Genomic DNA, 15,643 nt, shown 5'->3' with positions numbered 1-15,643 from the left:
GCTGCCCCACTGGGTTATTCCACATTGACATGCTCAAAGCACAGTGGACTGGTATATAGTTAAACTTATGTTGGCCAAAATAGATCATCTTTAACATATAGAATGTTTGGCAAGTCCTTTTTTTGTCATTGTTTTTTTATTTAGGCACAAGAATATGTTACTTGCATTACACATATCAGTCTTCCACTGAAGGCCTAAAGTTTTATACAATTTTTATACATAATGAAAAATAAAAAAATTAAGGAACATGAACATGGGGTGCTTACATTTTACATAGCATTTCAATCGGTGCATTGTATATACAATTTTAGTATATTGCATGAATGTTTGGCAAGTTCTGAAGTATGTTTGGGCAGCTGCATTCGTATAAGGGGCTTCTTTGTCCTAACAGCAAATATATGGCAGAGACATTAACATCACTTCTATAAGTCATGTGCCTACAAGTGGACAGGGGTTTATTTACTTCTACTACTTTTCCTCACAAATACCCAACCTTTTATCACTATGATTTTATCAAAGGACAATTAAAACGTTTATTTTCCTCTCGAGACAGCTTGTTAACTTGTTATCAATGACTGTAGCTCTCAGTTGACCCACCTCTAAAGAAATCTATGCACAATAAACAGAAGTGGTAATGGGCCATTGATATACACTTGGGCAGATATCGTTTGTGTTCATTGTGCTGTCTTTTACAGGATCACTGTTTCACTAAGCATGGAGCTCAGAGCAAATAAAGGCTCTACCGTGTATTTATATTCACATCAGATTTATTGTGAATTGTAAGATTTTCTTGTCAGGAGTGTTTATTCCAATGATCAAAATGCACATAAAATGTTGGATGGGAACCAAGCTAGCGATGCCAAGAGTGTTTCATTATCACAAGATCTAAGAGTGTTAGTTTTAGGTCACAGTTGTCCTATCCTCTGTGTTTTTATCAGTTGCTTGTGTTGCCTTGGGGACATTGTTTCCAACTGGGGTCTATTACTTAGTGGTGTAACAACTTGAAGCTCATGGGACTCTGTCTCTCTCTCTGTCTCTCTGTCTCTCTCTCTCTCTCTCTCTCTCTCTCACACACACACACACACACACACACACACACACACACACACACACACACACACACACACACACACACACACACACACACACACACACACACACACACACACACACACACACACACACACAGGCTGCTGAGATGTACAGTACACTCAATATGTGCTGTACAAAACTATGTGACACAGAGAAAAAGAATAACAGCTCTTGTGTCTCCATGGCCGCAGAAAAAAATAAGATTGAAGAAACATGCGCGCACACACAGTCAGTCACATGCCGTTCCTCAGAGCCTAATGTTGTTCCATACAACTGTTCTTCTAACATGAGACCTGTCATAGGAGGCCTCTGAGGGAGTTGTCAGATATGCCACATCCATATGCTAATGGCTCTGGAGCACTTGTTTATGTCTGGGCAAACTAGTGGCTGTCAGCCGGGGGACTGACACCAGTGAGGTAGCGGTGCCTATCCGACTAAGGCGTCCGTTTCCATTTCAAACGGTCCTCGTCGTCACCACAAAAAAAGCACACGCTTTCACTTCTCGCGTTTGATACAAGCGCAGATTAGTGTCACACGGGTAGTGATTAGGGAAATGGATATGATTTTTGTTATTTATCTTTTTTTTTCATTCTGTTATTTATTTTATCTTTCTGCCGTCCCCTACTATCATCTCAAAACAATCGGAGCGTTTTGTCTCGTCTACATCAAAGGCGGCACTTGAAGTGTTGTTTGAAGGGTATTGTTTTTGCTAGCTGTAAGAGGGAAACGAAGATATGATGACGAGGCGAGGGACATCCCTGGTACCCTCTGAAGAGGTTAATTTTTATACTGTGGCACCCCTGTGTTTACTGCTAACATGGAGAAGAAACACAGAGTTTGATTGATTCCCCAACACAGCAGCAGCATACTACATGTATACTCATGCACAGCCACATGCACATCATCATCACACATCTACATTCCTGTTATCAAATGTTCTGCAGTCTGTTCAAAGTCTGTCTGTACAAATGTGGCCAACCATGTCATTTGTCCCAGCAGTAGTAGAGGATTGATAGACTGACTAGAACGACTGATCACATTTTTTTTCCCCCGACTCACTTTAATCCCCATCCCCTCTGCGCGTCACATTAATTCAAAGGCACAGTGATGGTTGTTAAAGTGCGAATGCTTAAGACATTGGGTCATTGAGAAGGAGTCTCCCGTGTGTGTCTACTGTGTGCGGCGCGCCAGTCTCTTGAGTGACACGCATATTGGTTTCATATGTGATAGGTGTGTTTGCTCTGCGTGTGATGGGGATATTGGCTTTGCGCGTAATGCTCCAGCGAGTTCTCCGATGGCCTCATTTGAGTAAAACACACTGAAATAGAGAGAGAGATAGTGTGTGTGTGCGTGTGTGTGTGTGTGTGTGTGTGTGCGTGCACGTGCACGTGTGTGTGTGTGTGCATACGCTTGTGCGCGTGTGTGGAGAAAAGGCTGAGGGTAAGAGAAAAACAGAGAGACGGCAAGTTTTGAATGCGCGCCAGTGACTCTCTCTGTGTAATGAAGACCCTTCAGAGGAGCCAGCTAATCAGATCCCCCCTCCACTCCCATCAAGGTTCCTCGAAATGAATTTAGTGTCGCGCCTGAGAATCAATCAGAGCGCCGTCTTAAACAAACACGCCATCACGGCGCCCACTGACGAATTGCACTTCCCCCTGACTGATTAGCTTTAAGGGCCCCGTGGTAATGATTCACCACATCCATTTTGTTCCCGTGTCATCCATCCTGCTCGCTTCATTTTCTTGTACCTTGTGGGGTTTTTTTTCCGTTTTTTAAAACAGGTGAATGGAAGGAACCTGCTCTCGGTGGACTACGACCGGAACCTGCGGACGGAGAAGATCTACGACGACCACCGCAAGTTCCTGCTGAAGATTGTGTACGACGCGTCGGGCCACCCCATGCTGTGGGTGCCCAGCAGCAAGCTGATGTCCGTCAACCTCACCTACTCCAGCTCCGGCCAGGTGACCTGCATCCAGCGCGGCCCCACCACGGATCGGGTGGAGTACGACGGCCAAGGCCGCATCGTCTCTCGCACGTTTGCCGACGGCAAGACGTGGAGCTACACTTACCTGGATAAGGTGAGAGGGCCAATGGCGGTGGTTTTTCATAAGGGGGTGGAGGCGGAGGCGGAATGCACATGGATCAGACATTTTGGCTTGGTTTGGTGTAACATATATCTCTGCCGGAGTATGTGGTCAACTGCTATAGACATTCCATGCAGATTCTCAGCCTGTAGTGTTTCAGTGCATTTGCAGACATCACTCCTCTGTCTGTCTGTCTGTCTATCTGCCCTTTCCGTCTTTTGATTGTAACTTAGGGACTGACACAAGAAGGTGACAAGTAGGTCCAGACACTGACAAATCAGCTCATATTCAGGGGCAACTCTGGATCTGGCGCGCCGCTTAGCACCAGAGAAACGCAACTCGTCTTCATATTTCTCCTGCAGTACAAACGCGTCTCGTACGGCCGAAACATAAGCTCTTAAGCAGCCGTTTCAGTGGGACCAATCTTTCACACTACCCCCTCCAGGCCTTTGGACAGAGTCTGATTTTCCTAGGCCAACTGTAATTTCGCAAAATATGATCCTAATATTGTACCTGTCCAAGTTTGTAAAGTCAGAAATACCTCAGTGGTGCTGACTGCAGGCTGACCTTTGGGAAAGCCCCCAGTGGAAATGGCTGCCGAGTGCACAGCTGTGTCTCTGGCTCGTAATAACGGCCTCTGCTCCGGGCCCCGACTCTTTTTGGGGGGGGGGGGGGGGGCCTAGCCGACCAGCTCTCGGACCAGCTCTCTGGAACCGGCAGTTGAGCCTTCAGAGACACGCCGCGTCCGGATTTATTTGTGCGGCGTATGAGTGCAGTGTATATTATTAATGACAGTGACGAAAAGAGGCGAGTTCTTTTGTAAGAGAAAAACAACAAATAATTGTGATTCCCCTGAAAGCAGTGAGTGTCAAAAGGCTGCCGTGAATTATGGGGAGGGAGGAGCTGGATATAAAGAAAGAAGGAGAGAGAGAGAGAGAGAGAGAGAGAGAGAGAGAGAGAGAGAGAGAGAGAGAGAGAGAGAGAGAGAGAGAGAGAGAGAGAACAAGAGGCAGAGGGAGAGAGAGAAAAGGAAAGCGAGAGTAGAGAGAGAGAGAGATAGATAGATAGAGAGGGCGAGAGAGAGTAGGAAGGAAAGAGAGAGAAGAGAGAGAGCGAGAGACAAAGACAGAGACAGAGACAGAGAGAGAACAAGAAGCAGGGAGAGAGAGAGACAAAGCACATTGGAAAAGTCTCTGGCTGGCTGGAGGGAGGCAGGGAGGGATTGGCTTAGCAGGGCCTCCTGAAGCCAACGTTATGACTGCAGAAATGAGACTCCGGGGAGCAGGAGACTGTGGCTGAGGTTTACAGGCCTGCATACACAGCACAGGAGAACGGGGGAGAGCAGAGAAGGACTCTCATATCATACAAGTAGAAGAGAAATCAGAAGGCAGTAAAGACACAGTAAACATAGTTAACAAAGTGCCCGTGGCCTTGAACTCATATTAATTGGAGTGGCCGCCCTCTAAACTATTCAGCTGTGGATCCGTTCTTGGAAAGTTTGTGGTCTGTGTAGTTCAGACGCAAAAAAAGACTTGAGAAAACTCAATAAGTATACGTCAAAGGTGCCTCTTAAGTGAGCAGTCTGTGAAAGTCAACTTTTCTCCCTCTGTGCGCTGGAAATCCTTGGAGAGCGAGAATAGAGCTTTTGTTTACTCGCACTGGAAAGTGCAATTTTTTTCTCCCCCCTCCTTTTCTCTGAAGAGCGGGGAAATAAAGCAAAGTCCCCCGCGTGCATTAAAAATGCATGGGGCTGGTGCTGAGCGCTGCCACGCATCCAGGTAGCGTGACCAGGAGGAGCCATATCAACGTATAAACACATGCCACCAAGCACACTGCTGGGCGTGGGGTGGGGTGCGGTGGGTAGTGGGTGGCGGGTGTGGATGGTTTGTGGAATGTGGATGGGTTGCAGAGGTTGTCCAGCTATGGATGACGGCAATGGAGTTGTGTCCCCAGCAGAGAGAGGGAGCGAGAGAGAGAGAGAGAGAAAGAGAGAGAGAGAGAAAGAGAGAGAGAGAGAGAGAGAGAAGAGAGAGAGGGAGAATAGAGAGAGAGAGAGAGAGAGAGCGATTGAGACACACACACACACATAAGGCACACGAGCACAGGGACATGAAAGTCTGGAGCCCATTACTCCCCCATGCAAAACACACACTCTCTCTCTTACACACATACAGTACACGCACACATACAGTATATAAATACTTGCACACAGCCGCACAGAGACTACTGTATCACATACACTCACACCCGTGCAAACACTGATATCACATGCTCAGTCCATTAATGCATAAGTAAATAGCTGCTCCCAGCCCTCACGAGAGCGGCTGACTGACTTGTGAGGAAGATACAGTGATGAATGCAGGATGAGGAGGCGACAGTGCAGAGCGATGTGACCACTGACACACACACACACACATGCATGCATAGACACACGCACACACACACACACACACACACACACACACACACACACACACACACACACACACACACACACACACACACACACACACACACACACACACACACACACACACACACACACACACACACACATTTACACACCGAAACTGTCACTCATGCAAACAACACACAACCACACACACAGACAAACACATGCAATCCACATATCTCACGTCACCTAGGTGCCATTCTATTCGCATGTTTATTTATTTATTCATTTTATTGATCAGCCCCCCCGCGTTAAATATTTATGACTTTGCCACCTCCTGAGCTGTCACTTAGAGTCAGCCATGGCCCGTCTGACGACCAAAGGACTGTCCCTTTCCTCACACGTACAGTATTATCCTAGCGAGTCCAGTAGTATTCCCGCTGCCTTTGCCAAGGCACACATTCTGGCTTTACATTATCCACTAATCTGCCCGGATTTTCTTTTTTCTTTAAATAAACCTTTATCCTCCTGCTTTCTTCGTGTCCATCATGCCTCCTTCCCCTTACCTCTGGGCGATATGCAAAGCAGGTAATTACCTGTTGTTTGCCCAAGTGATTGCGACTTTCAGTGGAGCTTAGCTTATGAGATAAGTACAGACACGGCATGGGGCCGTAGCCAATAATTGCAGCTCACTTTAGAATTACGCATCCGAGTGCATTAAACAGGTCTGCGCTTAGACATGCCGGGGTCAAGGAGAACTCAATTAAGGGAAAAAATCGTTTCCCAAATGGGATGTTAATACCTGCATTCACCGCCATTTGCATTTTAAATGCTTGTTAGTGTAATTAATTGTTCCTTCTTTTCTTCCCCCTTTCTTCATTGCATCTTTTCATCTCTCCTCTTTTTTCTTCTGCAATTTTGTAATCTCTCGCTGTATTTCCCCCCTTTTTCTTTGCTCTCCCCAGTCCATGGTCCTCCTGTTGCACAGCCAGCGCCAGTACATCTTTGACTACGACATGCAAGACCACCTGTCAGCCATCACCATGCCCAGCGTCGCTCGCCACACCATGCAGACCATCCGCTCGGTGGGCTACTACCGCAACATCTACAACCCGCCCGAGAGCAACGCTTCCGTGACGGTGGACTACAGCGAGGACGGGCAGCTGTTGCGCGTGGCCCACCTGGGCACGGGCCGGCGCGTGCTGTACAAGTACCGGCGGCAGAACAAGCTGTCGGAGATCTTGTACGACAGCACGCGCGTCAGCTTCACCTACGACGAGACGGCCGGCGTGCTGAAGACCGTCAACTTGCAGAGCGAAGGCTTCATCTGCTCCATACGCTACCGGCAGGTTGGCCCGCTGGTGGACCGGCAGATCTTTCGCTTCAGCGAGGACGGCATGGTCAACGCTCGTTTCGACTACACCTACGACAACAGTTTCCGAGTCACCAGCATGCAGGGTGTCATCAACGAGACACCCCTGCCCATCGACCTCTACCAGTTCGACGACATTTCGGGCAAAGTGGAGCAGTTTGGCAAATTCGGGGTCATTTACTACGACATCAACCAGATCATCTCCACGGCAGTCATGACCTACACCAAGCATTTTGACGCACACGGACGCATCAAGGAGATCCAGTACGAGATCTTCCGCTCGCTCCTGTACTGGATCACTATCCAGTACGACAACGTGGGCCGCGTCACCAAGCGTGAGATTAAGATCGGGCCTTTCGCCAACACCACCAAATACGGCTATGAGTACGACGTGGATGGACAACTGCAGACTGTCTACCTGAACGAAAAGATCATGTGGCGCTACAACTACGACCTCAACGGCAATCTGCACCTGCTCAACCCCGGCAACAGCGCCCGCCTCACGCCGCTGCGCTACGACCTGCGCGACCGCATCACTCGTCTGGGCGACATCCAGTATCGCATGGACGAGGACGGCTTCCTGCGCCAGCGCGGCACGGAGGTCTTTGAGTACAGCTCCAAGGGCCTTCTGGTGCGCGTGCACAGCAAGGCAGGCGGCTGGACCATCCAGTACCGCTACGATGGTCTCGGCCGTCGCCTGGCCTCGCGCAACAGCCTGGGTCAGCACCTGCAGTTCTTCTACGCCGATCTCAACTACCCGACGCGCATCACCCACGTCTACAACCACTCCAGCTCCGAGATCACCTCGCTCTACTACGACTTGCAGGGCCACCTGTTCGCCATGGAGATCAGCAGCGGAGAGGAGTTCTACATTGCCTGCGACAACACCGGAACGCCACTGGCCGTCTTCAGCAGCAACGGGCGCTTGCTCAAGCAAGTGCACTACACAGCCTTCGGGGAGATCTACTTTGACTCCAACCCAGCCTTCCAGCTGGTCATCGGCTTCCACGGCGGGCTCTACGAGCCCCTGACGCGGCTGCTGCACTTCGGCGAGAGGGACTACGACATCCCGGCCGGACGATGGACCACCCCGGACATTGGCACCTGGAAAGAAGTGGGCAAGGATCCCACCCCGTTCAACCAGTACATGTTCCGCAACAACAACCCCATCAGCAAGGTGCATGAGGTCAAGGAGTACGTCACAGGTGAGCTCATGCGAGGAGAACGCAAAGGTGTTTCCAATTCATCATGTTGGACTGGGGCAGCACTCTGGCTACATATGAAAGCAAGTTCTTGGCCAAATAGTCCAGCCGCAGCCGAGACTATAATTTGGCTAGTTGGATGTAATAAGAGGATGTGATATGCAAACATTCATCTTTAATCAAAGGATTAGGGATTTTTTTTTGTGTGCATGGTAAAATTGAGCTCAAATATGCCTGCCATTTATTTGGTGTGGGATCATTTTTGTTTACGCTGGCAGAACTATGAGGAGAGGTTTGGATATTTGCCCTGGGGCTTGCTGTCAAGATAGGTCAGGTTAACAGTGGTGTCACATTGCCAAGCTATGCAGAGAGTCTGGGAGTCATGGTTTTGCTATTACTGTGGTATTAATGGAACATATCTGGAGTGACAACGATTTTCACTTAACTAAAGCACGCTAATGTTGTTTCTTTCCCGTCCTTCTCCCACGGTAATGTAGACGTCAACATCTGGCTGGTGACATTTGGGTTCCACCTCCATAATGTCATCCCAGGCTTCCCCATCCCAAAGTTCGACCTGACACAGCCCTCCCTGGAGATGATGAAGAGCCAGCTGTGGGACGACCTGCCGGTGAGTATATCTGATGATGGCCGAGGGCCCAGGCACGCTCAGACTCTACACATGCTTCAATAAACCAACCCATCATGAGAAAAAGCTTGAGAGTGCAGCTTTCCAGGCACGCTCAGACTCTACACATGAAGAGTTCAGATGCAAAACCCCCTAAGTGCCTTTTCAGAAAATAATCTTAATTCATTTTTATTTAATACAAAGCTATCAAAATTTCATATTTTATCATTTTATTTATGTAATATAACTATTTATATGTATTATCAAGTACATGAATGTAAGCCAAACCAACAACGGGGTTCTCTAAAAATATAGAAGTGCAGGTCTTCAGAAATGGAGTTAGGGGGTTTTGCTTCTGAACTCTACACATGCTTCAATAAACCAACCCATCATGAGAAAAAGCTTGAGAGTGCAGCTTTCCAGTATTTCGAAAGTCCTTTTTAACACGCACGCCAAAAAATACTATATTTTGTGATTAAGTTGAGCACATGTGCCCTGATGCTGTGTATACCCATCTGTCCTGTGTCCTTCAGACCTCTTTTATCCTCTAAGTTTCCCCCTTTTCTCCTACACTTTTGTTTTTATATCTCACCTCCACAGTGTTTATCTTACTCGGTGTTACTGTCTCCTGAAAGCCTGTGTGAGTGGCTGAAGCGATGTTATTTTACCCTCAAGAGACACACACTGAGAGAGAGAAGAGGCAAACAAAGTCATGGTGGTCCTTAGTTCAGCCAACAGAGCAGAGACCAATTATCCTATGCTAAATCATTACCAGTTTGGCTGGAAATAGAGTCATTATTTGGGAGCATTTGAAGTGCAAATAAGTCCCCCTTTTTCCTTAATTGTCCTAGCATGACTGTCATATCATTGTTTGAAATTAACAAGCTGAACACAAACAGCTTCCATTTTCTTAAAGTAAGCGTTTGCTTTTAATACCCTTCAAACACATTTCTGAGGCTGTTTTTTATTATTATACGGGGATTTTAGTAAGTTCAGTCGATTTCTTTTCCCTGTGTATTTCAAGTTAACACAAAAGAGATTACTGCCATTATTGTGTTCTCGACATAAAGTTCCATGATAAATGAGGTACATATTTATTGAGCATGTCCTTTTTATATGGGGCATGCATTGCCTAATTTGGCGCGGCTCATTCACTCATGCGGACATGTGGCTGCGCTCCTCTCAAAATTAAGTGTTGTGGCACTTGTGATGTTGTGAGAGAGGAAATATTGTTGACATTGTTGCATGTATAATGCACATATAGCCCTGCACAAACGCTGAGACAGATGGGTAAACGGGCACTTTACACATCCCGATACACCAGAGATGAAACTTGAAAGTAAAGTAAATGGGATGTTGTCTGAACAACACGGTATTAAATTTAAAACGGTATTGTGGTGCTTAGAAATGTGTTAAAATGTTTGTTAACATAATGAATATGCACATAGCATTAATGGTGATTAAAACTGGTGAACCAGGTGACCAGCAATCTAAATGGTCAAGGACAAAAACTATATAGTAAAATAGCAAATGTAGTGGTAGTGTTCAGAAATACAAAAGAAGAGTATCTCCAGAAAGTCATGTGGCTTAAAAGCTCATGGATTAGGAACTCATCTTGTCTTGTGGGAGAGAATCTCAACAGGCTCAGTGGAATCAGGAGCAGGATATATAAGAGAATTAAAGCTCATCATGTTATTGCAGCGTAATGCTCCACTCCTTTTGGGACAATGCATAATTGTTATCAATACGCCTTGGTCTACCTAATCAATTGATATTTTCCAGCTAATAGAAATGTAACTGAATTAGCCACAGTAATGGATACTTGATTTACAATGTTATGAAATTTGACATCGACAAAGTTGTCATTCATTGTGGTCACTTACCCATTTATGTATTAAAAGATTTCTTACCAGCATATTACGGCAATACCGCAGAGACAAGTTTGAGCTGTAAAAAAAAAAGAGAGAAATGTTTTCTTGTATCATTCAGCAGCCTGTGCCCATGGTCTTGAAATGTCTTTCAAATAGTTTTGTAATCTGTGCCCACAGATTTACCAATGCATGTAAACTGTTCTTCATAGTCTTTTTCCAGCCTGGTGATGGCCTATTTTTGGATTCAAAATGGTGCTGTACTTTGAAATTGAATTGTTAAGCTTGCTGTAAGTAAACTTGACCTCACAATTTGCTCAGCATCACTGGTAACATTTCTCACACTATGGTTGCCTACATTCTCTCTGCCTACAATGGCGCAGAGCAAACACAAGTAAGCCTTCACACCTAATAAAAAAGGAGCCTCTAGATTACTGCAAATGCCCTCCAGATGTTCGAATAACTCACAGGGGACATTATAATGCAGCCTGCTTTGATTAATCATTTTTGGAGGTCCCTAAAAAACAATGGTCACCTGTTCAAGGTCTCCTTGGCTGCAGTTTCTCGAGTGTGCTTGGAACAGTCTTCGTATGAGAGTATGGGTGCATCCGTTAAAAATCTGTCTTCCTCTCACGAAATAGTGTTGCACTGTGGTTCAATGTTCTATCTTCTTTTGAATTCACGTATAGATAGAAATGTGTAGCCCAACCGGCCTAAAAATGGAATTGGGGTGAGTTTAATTTAGATATGGCTCTGGGCGGCTAACGAGGAAAGTAAATGTTATGTAATTCCAGTTTCAATGCTGAAAACCTATTTGAGATGACAGATCAGATCATACAGCAGTTTGAATATCATTCTGCATTTACCAAAAAAAAAAAATACAAAGTGTGTTTTGAGCTATCAAAGTGACAGTTTACAGATGGACCCTTTCAACAATGGTACAACAGTTTCGACTGCTTCTGGTTGGAGTGCTCACAATTGTAGTCTAATTAAGAAATACAGATCAGTCTGCAAATGTATGCAGTTGAACATGTCTTTTCAATCCAGATTATAACCTAGTTTTAATATCTATTATCTTTGAAATAAAGTCTGAGTGCTGTTGAGTGCTGTTTAAATTATTTTTATTTATATTATTTTGGCTAAATGTCCAAGGCATCCAATTATTGTTTATTGTAGTATAGCTGTATTACAGTTTCCCAAGCTAAATGATATCTCACACTCATGCATGCACACCATGTCAGAAAACCTGGGAAATCAAGACTAATCTATTGCATCTGCCAATAATTAATTATGCAAAAAAAAACAAGCCAAGCACCAATTTCTCAGACCATTTTCATATCATCTAACCAAAACAAATCACCAGACAGACAATGGCTAAATAAAATCTCTCATAGTCGCAAGTAGTAAGCTCTTTACCAATGCATTCTATTGTTCAGCATTCCAAAATGATTTGTCTTTGAACTAGGCCATTGTCTAGGACAATACAGACAATATATTGCACATTCCTCATTTTTGTTTTTCCTCTACTTAATGTTTGTCTCTTTTTTTGTCCTTGTGCCCTCCACAGTCCATCTCTGGGGTGCAGCAGGCTGTGACACACCAGTCCCAGGCCTTCCTGTCGTTCGAGCGAATGCCCGAGATCCAGTTCAGTCGACAGAAGATGACCAGCGAGAGGCCGTGGCTGTGGTTCGCCATGTCCAAGTCTCTGATCGGCAAGGGCGTGATGATGGCCATCAGCCAGGGCCGCGTCATCACCAGCGCGCTGAACATCGCCAACGAGGACTGCATCAAGGTGGCGGCGGTGCTCAACCACGCCTACTACCTGGAGGACCTGCACTTCACGGTGGAGGGCCGCGACACGCACTACTTCATCAAGACCACGCTGCCCGAGAACGACCTGGGCGCCCTGCGGCTCAACAGCGGCCGCAAGGCGCTGGACAACGGCGTCAACATCACGGTCTCGCAGTCCACCACGGTGGTGAACGGACGCTCGCGCCGCTTCGCCGACGTGGAGCTGCAGTACGGCGCGCTGGCCCTGCACGTGCGCTACGGCATGACACTGGACGAGGAGAAGGCGCGGGTGCTGGAGCAGGCGCGGCAGCGGGCGCTCGCCAACGCCTGGTCGCGCGAGCAGCAGCGGGTGCGCGAGGGCGAGGAGGGCGCCCGCCTGTGGACAGAGGGCGAGAAGCGCCAGCTGCTCAGCAATGGCAAGGTGCAGGGCTACGACGGCTACTATGTGCTGTCGGTAGAGCAGTACCCAGAACTGGCAGACAGTGCCAATAACATCCAGTTCCTGAGGCAGAGTGAGATTGGGAAGAGGTAACATGACCGCAACGCCCAGCCCAGCTCCACAACAACAAACAACAGTCTGTTGGGAGTTCGAACCCCTCCCCGTTGCCTCTCACACATTCATCGGCCATGGAGCCTTCTGAGCTCTCCTCCACCCACCCTTCCCCGTCCGTGTCCATGTATAAAGAACACACGACCACATCCAACAACACACACGCAAACACACACAGATACAGATACATATACAAAAATATGTATGGAGCCTCGCTGTTTTGAGAGACTATAGGAGGCTTCAGGCTAGCGCCTCATGTAGAGTTGTGTAAGTCTAACGCAGTTACCATGTAGATAACGTCTTGATTTTAAAGCAGTACAATTACAGCAGCATGGCCTGGGTCGGAACAGTCCGGACGACCTGCTCACGGTCCATGTTTGGCAACACTTCACAACGGGGAAGTGACTATGGACTCTCAGAAACTCTCACTTTGTAAAAGTCGGAAAACAGACAAAAAAACTATTTTCTTCTTTTCTTTCCTTGTTTTTTTTTTGCTATCGACCTTAGAGGTGACCTGCTTCAAACACAACAAAATGAGAAAAACAAACATTGGATGATTCAAAGTGTTTACATACAGTACAGTGCGGTATCCCACTGCATCTCTCTGGACTGAGAATGCACTGACCATGTTCATACAGTAGCCCACTCCTTGGCATGCCCTGACCGGCTGACATGATGCAAATGAACACTTGAGGACAAATAAAAAAGGCAAATAAACTAGACTTGTTGGCGGGCAGGGCAGGTCAGTGCTGGGTATGTACAGCTATGCGCTACAGAAGGGAAGCCATGGTGTCCTTTGTGGATAAATAAAGGCACTCCTCTGAGGATGTTGACACTCTCACATGACTGTGCTGGGGGGCCCCTCGCTCCGACCCGGAGCACAGACAGGGTCAAGTCCACACGAGGCCGGGGGAGGAGACATGGTACAGGCAACCGATGAAAATAAAATAAAAGAGTGGCACCTGATGAAAGAATAAAAGAATCATATCCAACTGAGCTTTTAACTGAGACATGAGAATAATCTTTATGGATTTTTTTAAAGAGAAAGAAAGTAAATCCACTTATCCGTATTTCAATATTAGTCTCAGAGAAAGTAATTTATGTACAGTGTTTCTACTTAAAAAATAAAAAAAAATAAAAATAGAGATTTCCTCTTGTCATGCATTACTGTTTATACTTTAAATATTTTATCCTGTTAGAATTTATGGTAATGCTATCCAAGATAAGTAACAGACTGTACTTTGTCATTCATTTCTGCATTCAGGCTGAAAGGTTAAATTTTCTTTTCCTTTCTGTATCTTGCTTTCTTATCTTTCCTGAAACTTTGTTTGGCACTTACTGTTTTTTGGAAATTGTCCATAAAGTCGTTTCAAGCTCTGTATGCCTTTATAGGAAATCGTTTGTGATAGATGCTGTGAACCAGCTCTTCAGAAGATACAAAAAAACTTTACCACTTGAGTCGATACCTAGTCTGGTGTCCAATGTGTTCGATTAGCAAACAGTGTTATTCTCTTTGGGCTGGATTTGTGTTGTTTTCTTTGCTTTTATCCTGCTTCACACATCAGGATGCCTACTGCAAAGATTTCCTGTGAGTGTCCGAATGCTTTGCTTTGTGTGCTCAGGAGAGTGTACGCTGATATGACCAGCCAGTTAGCTGCTTGCCCATAGGCACGAACTAAACAAGCAATTGCACAAACATTGCAAACCTTGGCGCACATCTTTGAGCAGCAGGCCACTTAACACATCCATAACAAATCATGATTAATGGAGCCTAACAAGCCCCCAAAGCTCACTTATCGTCACACTGAGTCACGTACGGACACAATCGTGTCAGGCGCATGATTAGCCCTACTGTGGGCACGATCAGAGGGGGAAAGAGGAGACCACCCTTCCACACTTCTGTTAAACCAGACGGATGTGTAGCGTATAACAGTGTGCATTAAATCGGATGTTTTATTTTAAAATTATTTGTTTCTGAACTAAATTACCTTAATAGCAAGTGAGTGTGACGTGAAAAGGCTGCTATGCAATGTGCAGGACGATCATAGAAGCAGCAGAAGTGTTCTGGTACAGTGCATAATGCTCGTCTCTCACGCTTTCGCTTCTGCTCTCCTTGTTTCACTCCTGCTCACTCCACGAAAGAGCCTGGGGGAAACACACACTCTAAGTGAGGAAAAAGGCAGCGCTTTAGGAGACGGGGAGTACAAATTTTCTCAATTCGAGTTTACTTCAATCTATCATGGGTTTTTTTAGTGGTAGCAACTTTATTTTAATGCAAAGGGGATCTCGACAGCTCACCCAGTGTGGAGTCAATAATTCTGACAGCAAATCTCTCATCTCAGAAGAGTCAGGCCTTCAGGTTTTTAACACAAGTCATCCTAGAATGGCTAATGATACTGACATTATTTTATGTTGGGTTTTTTTCATACACTCTTTAAGATTGTACCAGTTATAAAAAAAAAATGTATGGACTAACGAATGAGAAAGTATTGTTTCTGTTTTGTTTAATGTTCTTTTTTATATCTGTTTGAGTTTCACCTTTTTCATTTTTACTGAGTCATTAAATTGTATTTTTCTATTCATGTGCAACCAGTTTGACTGGGTCTTTGAGAAGGAAGCAATGTTAGGTTATTGCGCTTGTATTTTTTTTGTTTTTTTGTTTTGTTT

At 45.8% G+C, this 15,643-nt stretch overlaps 1 protein-coding gene across 3 annotated transcripts in view; it reads left to right on the top strand.

The window, feature by feature from the left end:
* The window catches only part of tenm3 (teneurin transmembrane protein 3), a 499,671-nt gene extending 485,318 nt beyond the window's left edge, over positions 1-14,353 (top strand). For all 3 annotated transcript variants that reach the window (XM_063219576.1, XM_063219574.1, XM_063219577.1), the window contains 4 exons: positions 2,874-3,170; positions 6,534-8,145; positions 8,640-8,770; positions 12,203-14,353. In XM_063219576.1, coding sequence (XP_063075646.1) covers positions 2,874-3,170; positions 6,534-8,145; positions 8,640-8,770; positions 12,203-12,958 — 2,796 coding nt within the window. In that variant the 3' untranslated portion in view covers positions 12,959-14,353. The remainder of the gene's footprint in view (positions 1-2,873; positions 3,171-6,533; positions 8,146-8,639; positions 8,771-12,202) is intronic.
* The last annotated feature ends 1,290 nt before the right edge of the window (positions 14,354-15,643 follow it).

The sequence above is a fragment of the Engraulis encrasicolus genome, chromosome 16 (genome assembly GCF_034702125.1).
Source record: "Engraulis encrasicolus isolate BLACKSEA-1 chromosome 16, IST_EnEncr_1.0, whole genome shotgun sequence".
Classification (NCBI taxonomy): domain Eukaryota; kingdom Metazoa; phylum Chordata; class Actinopteri; order Clupeiformes; family Engraulidae; genus Engraulis; species Engraulis encrasicolus.
This window is presented reverse-complemented; position numbering and strand designations above follow the sequence as displayed.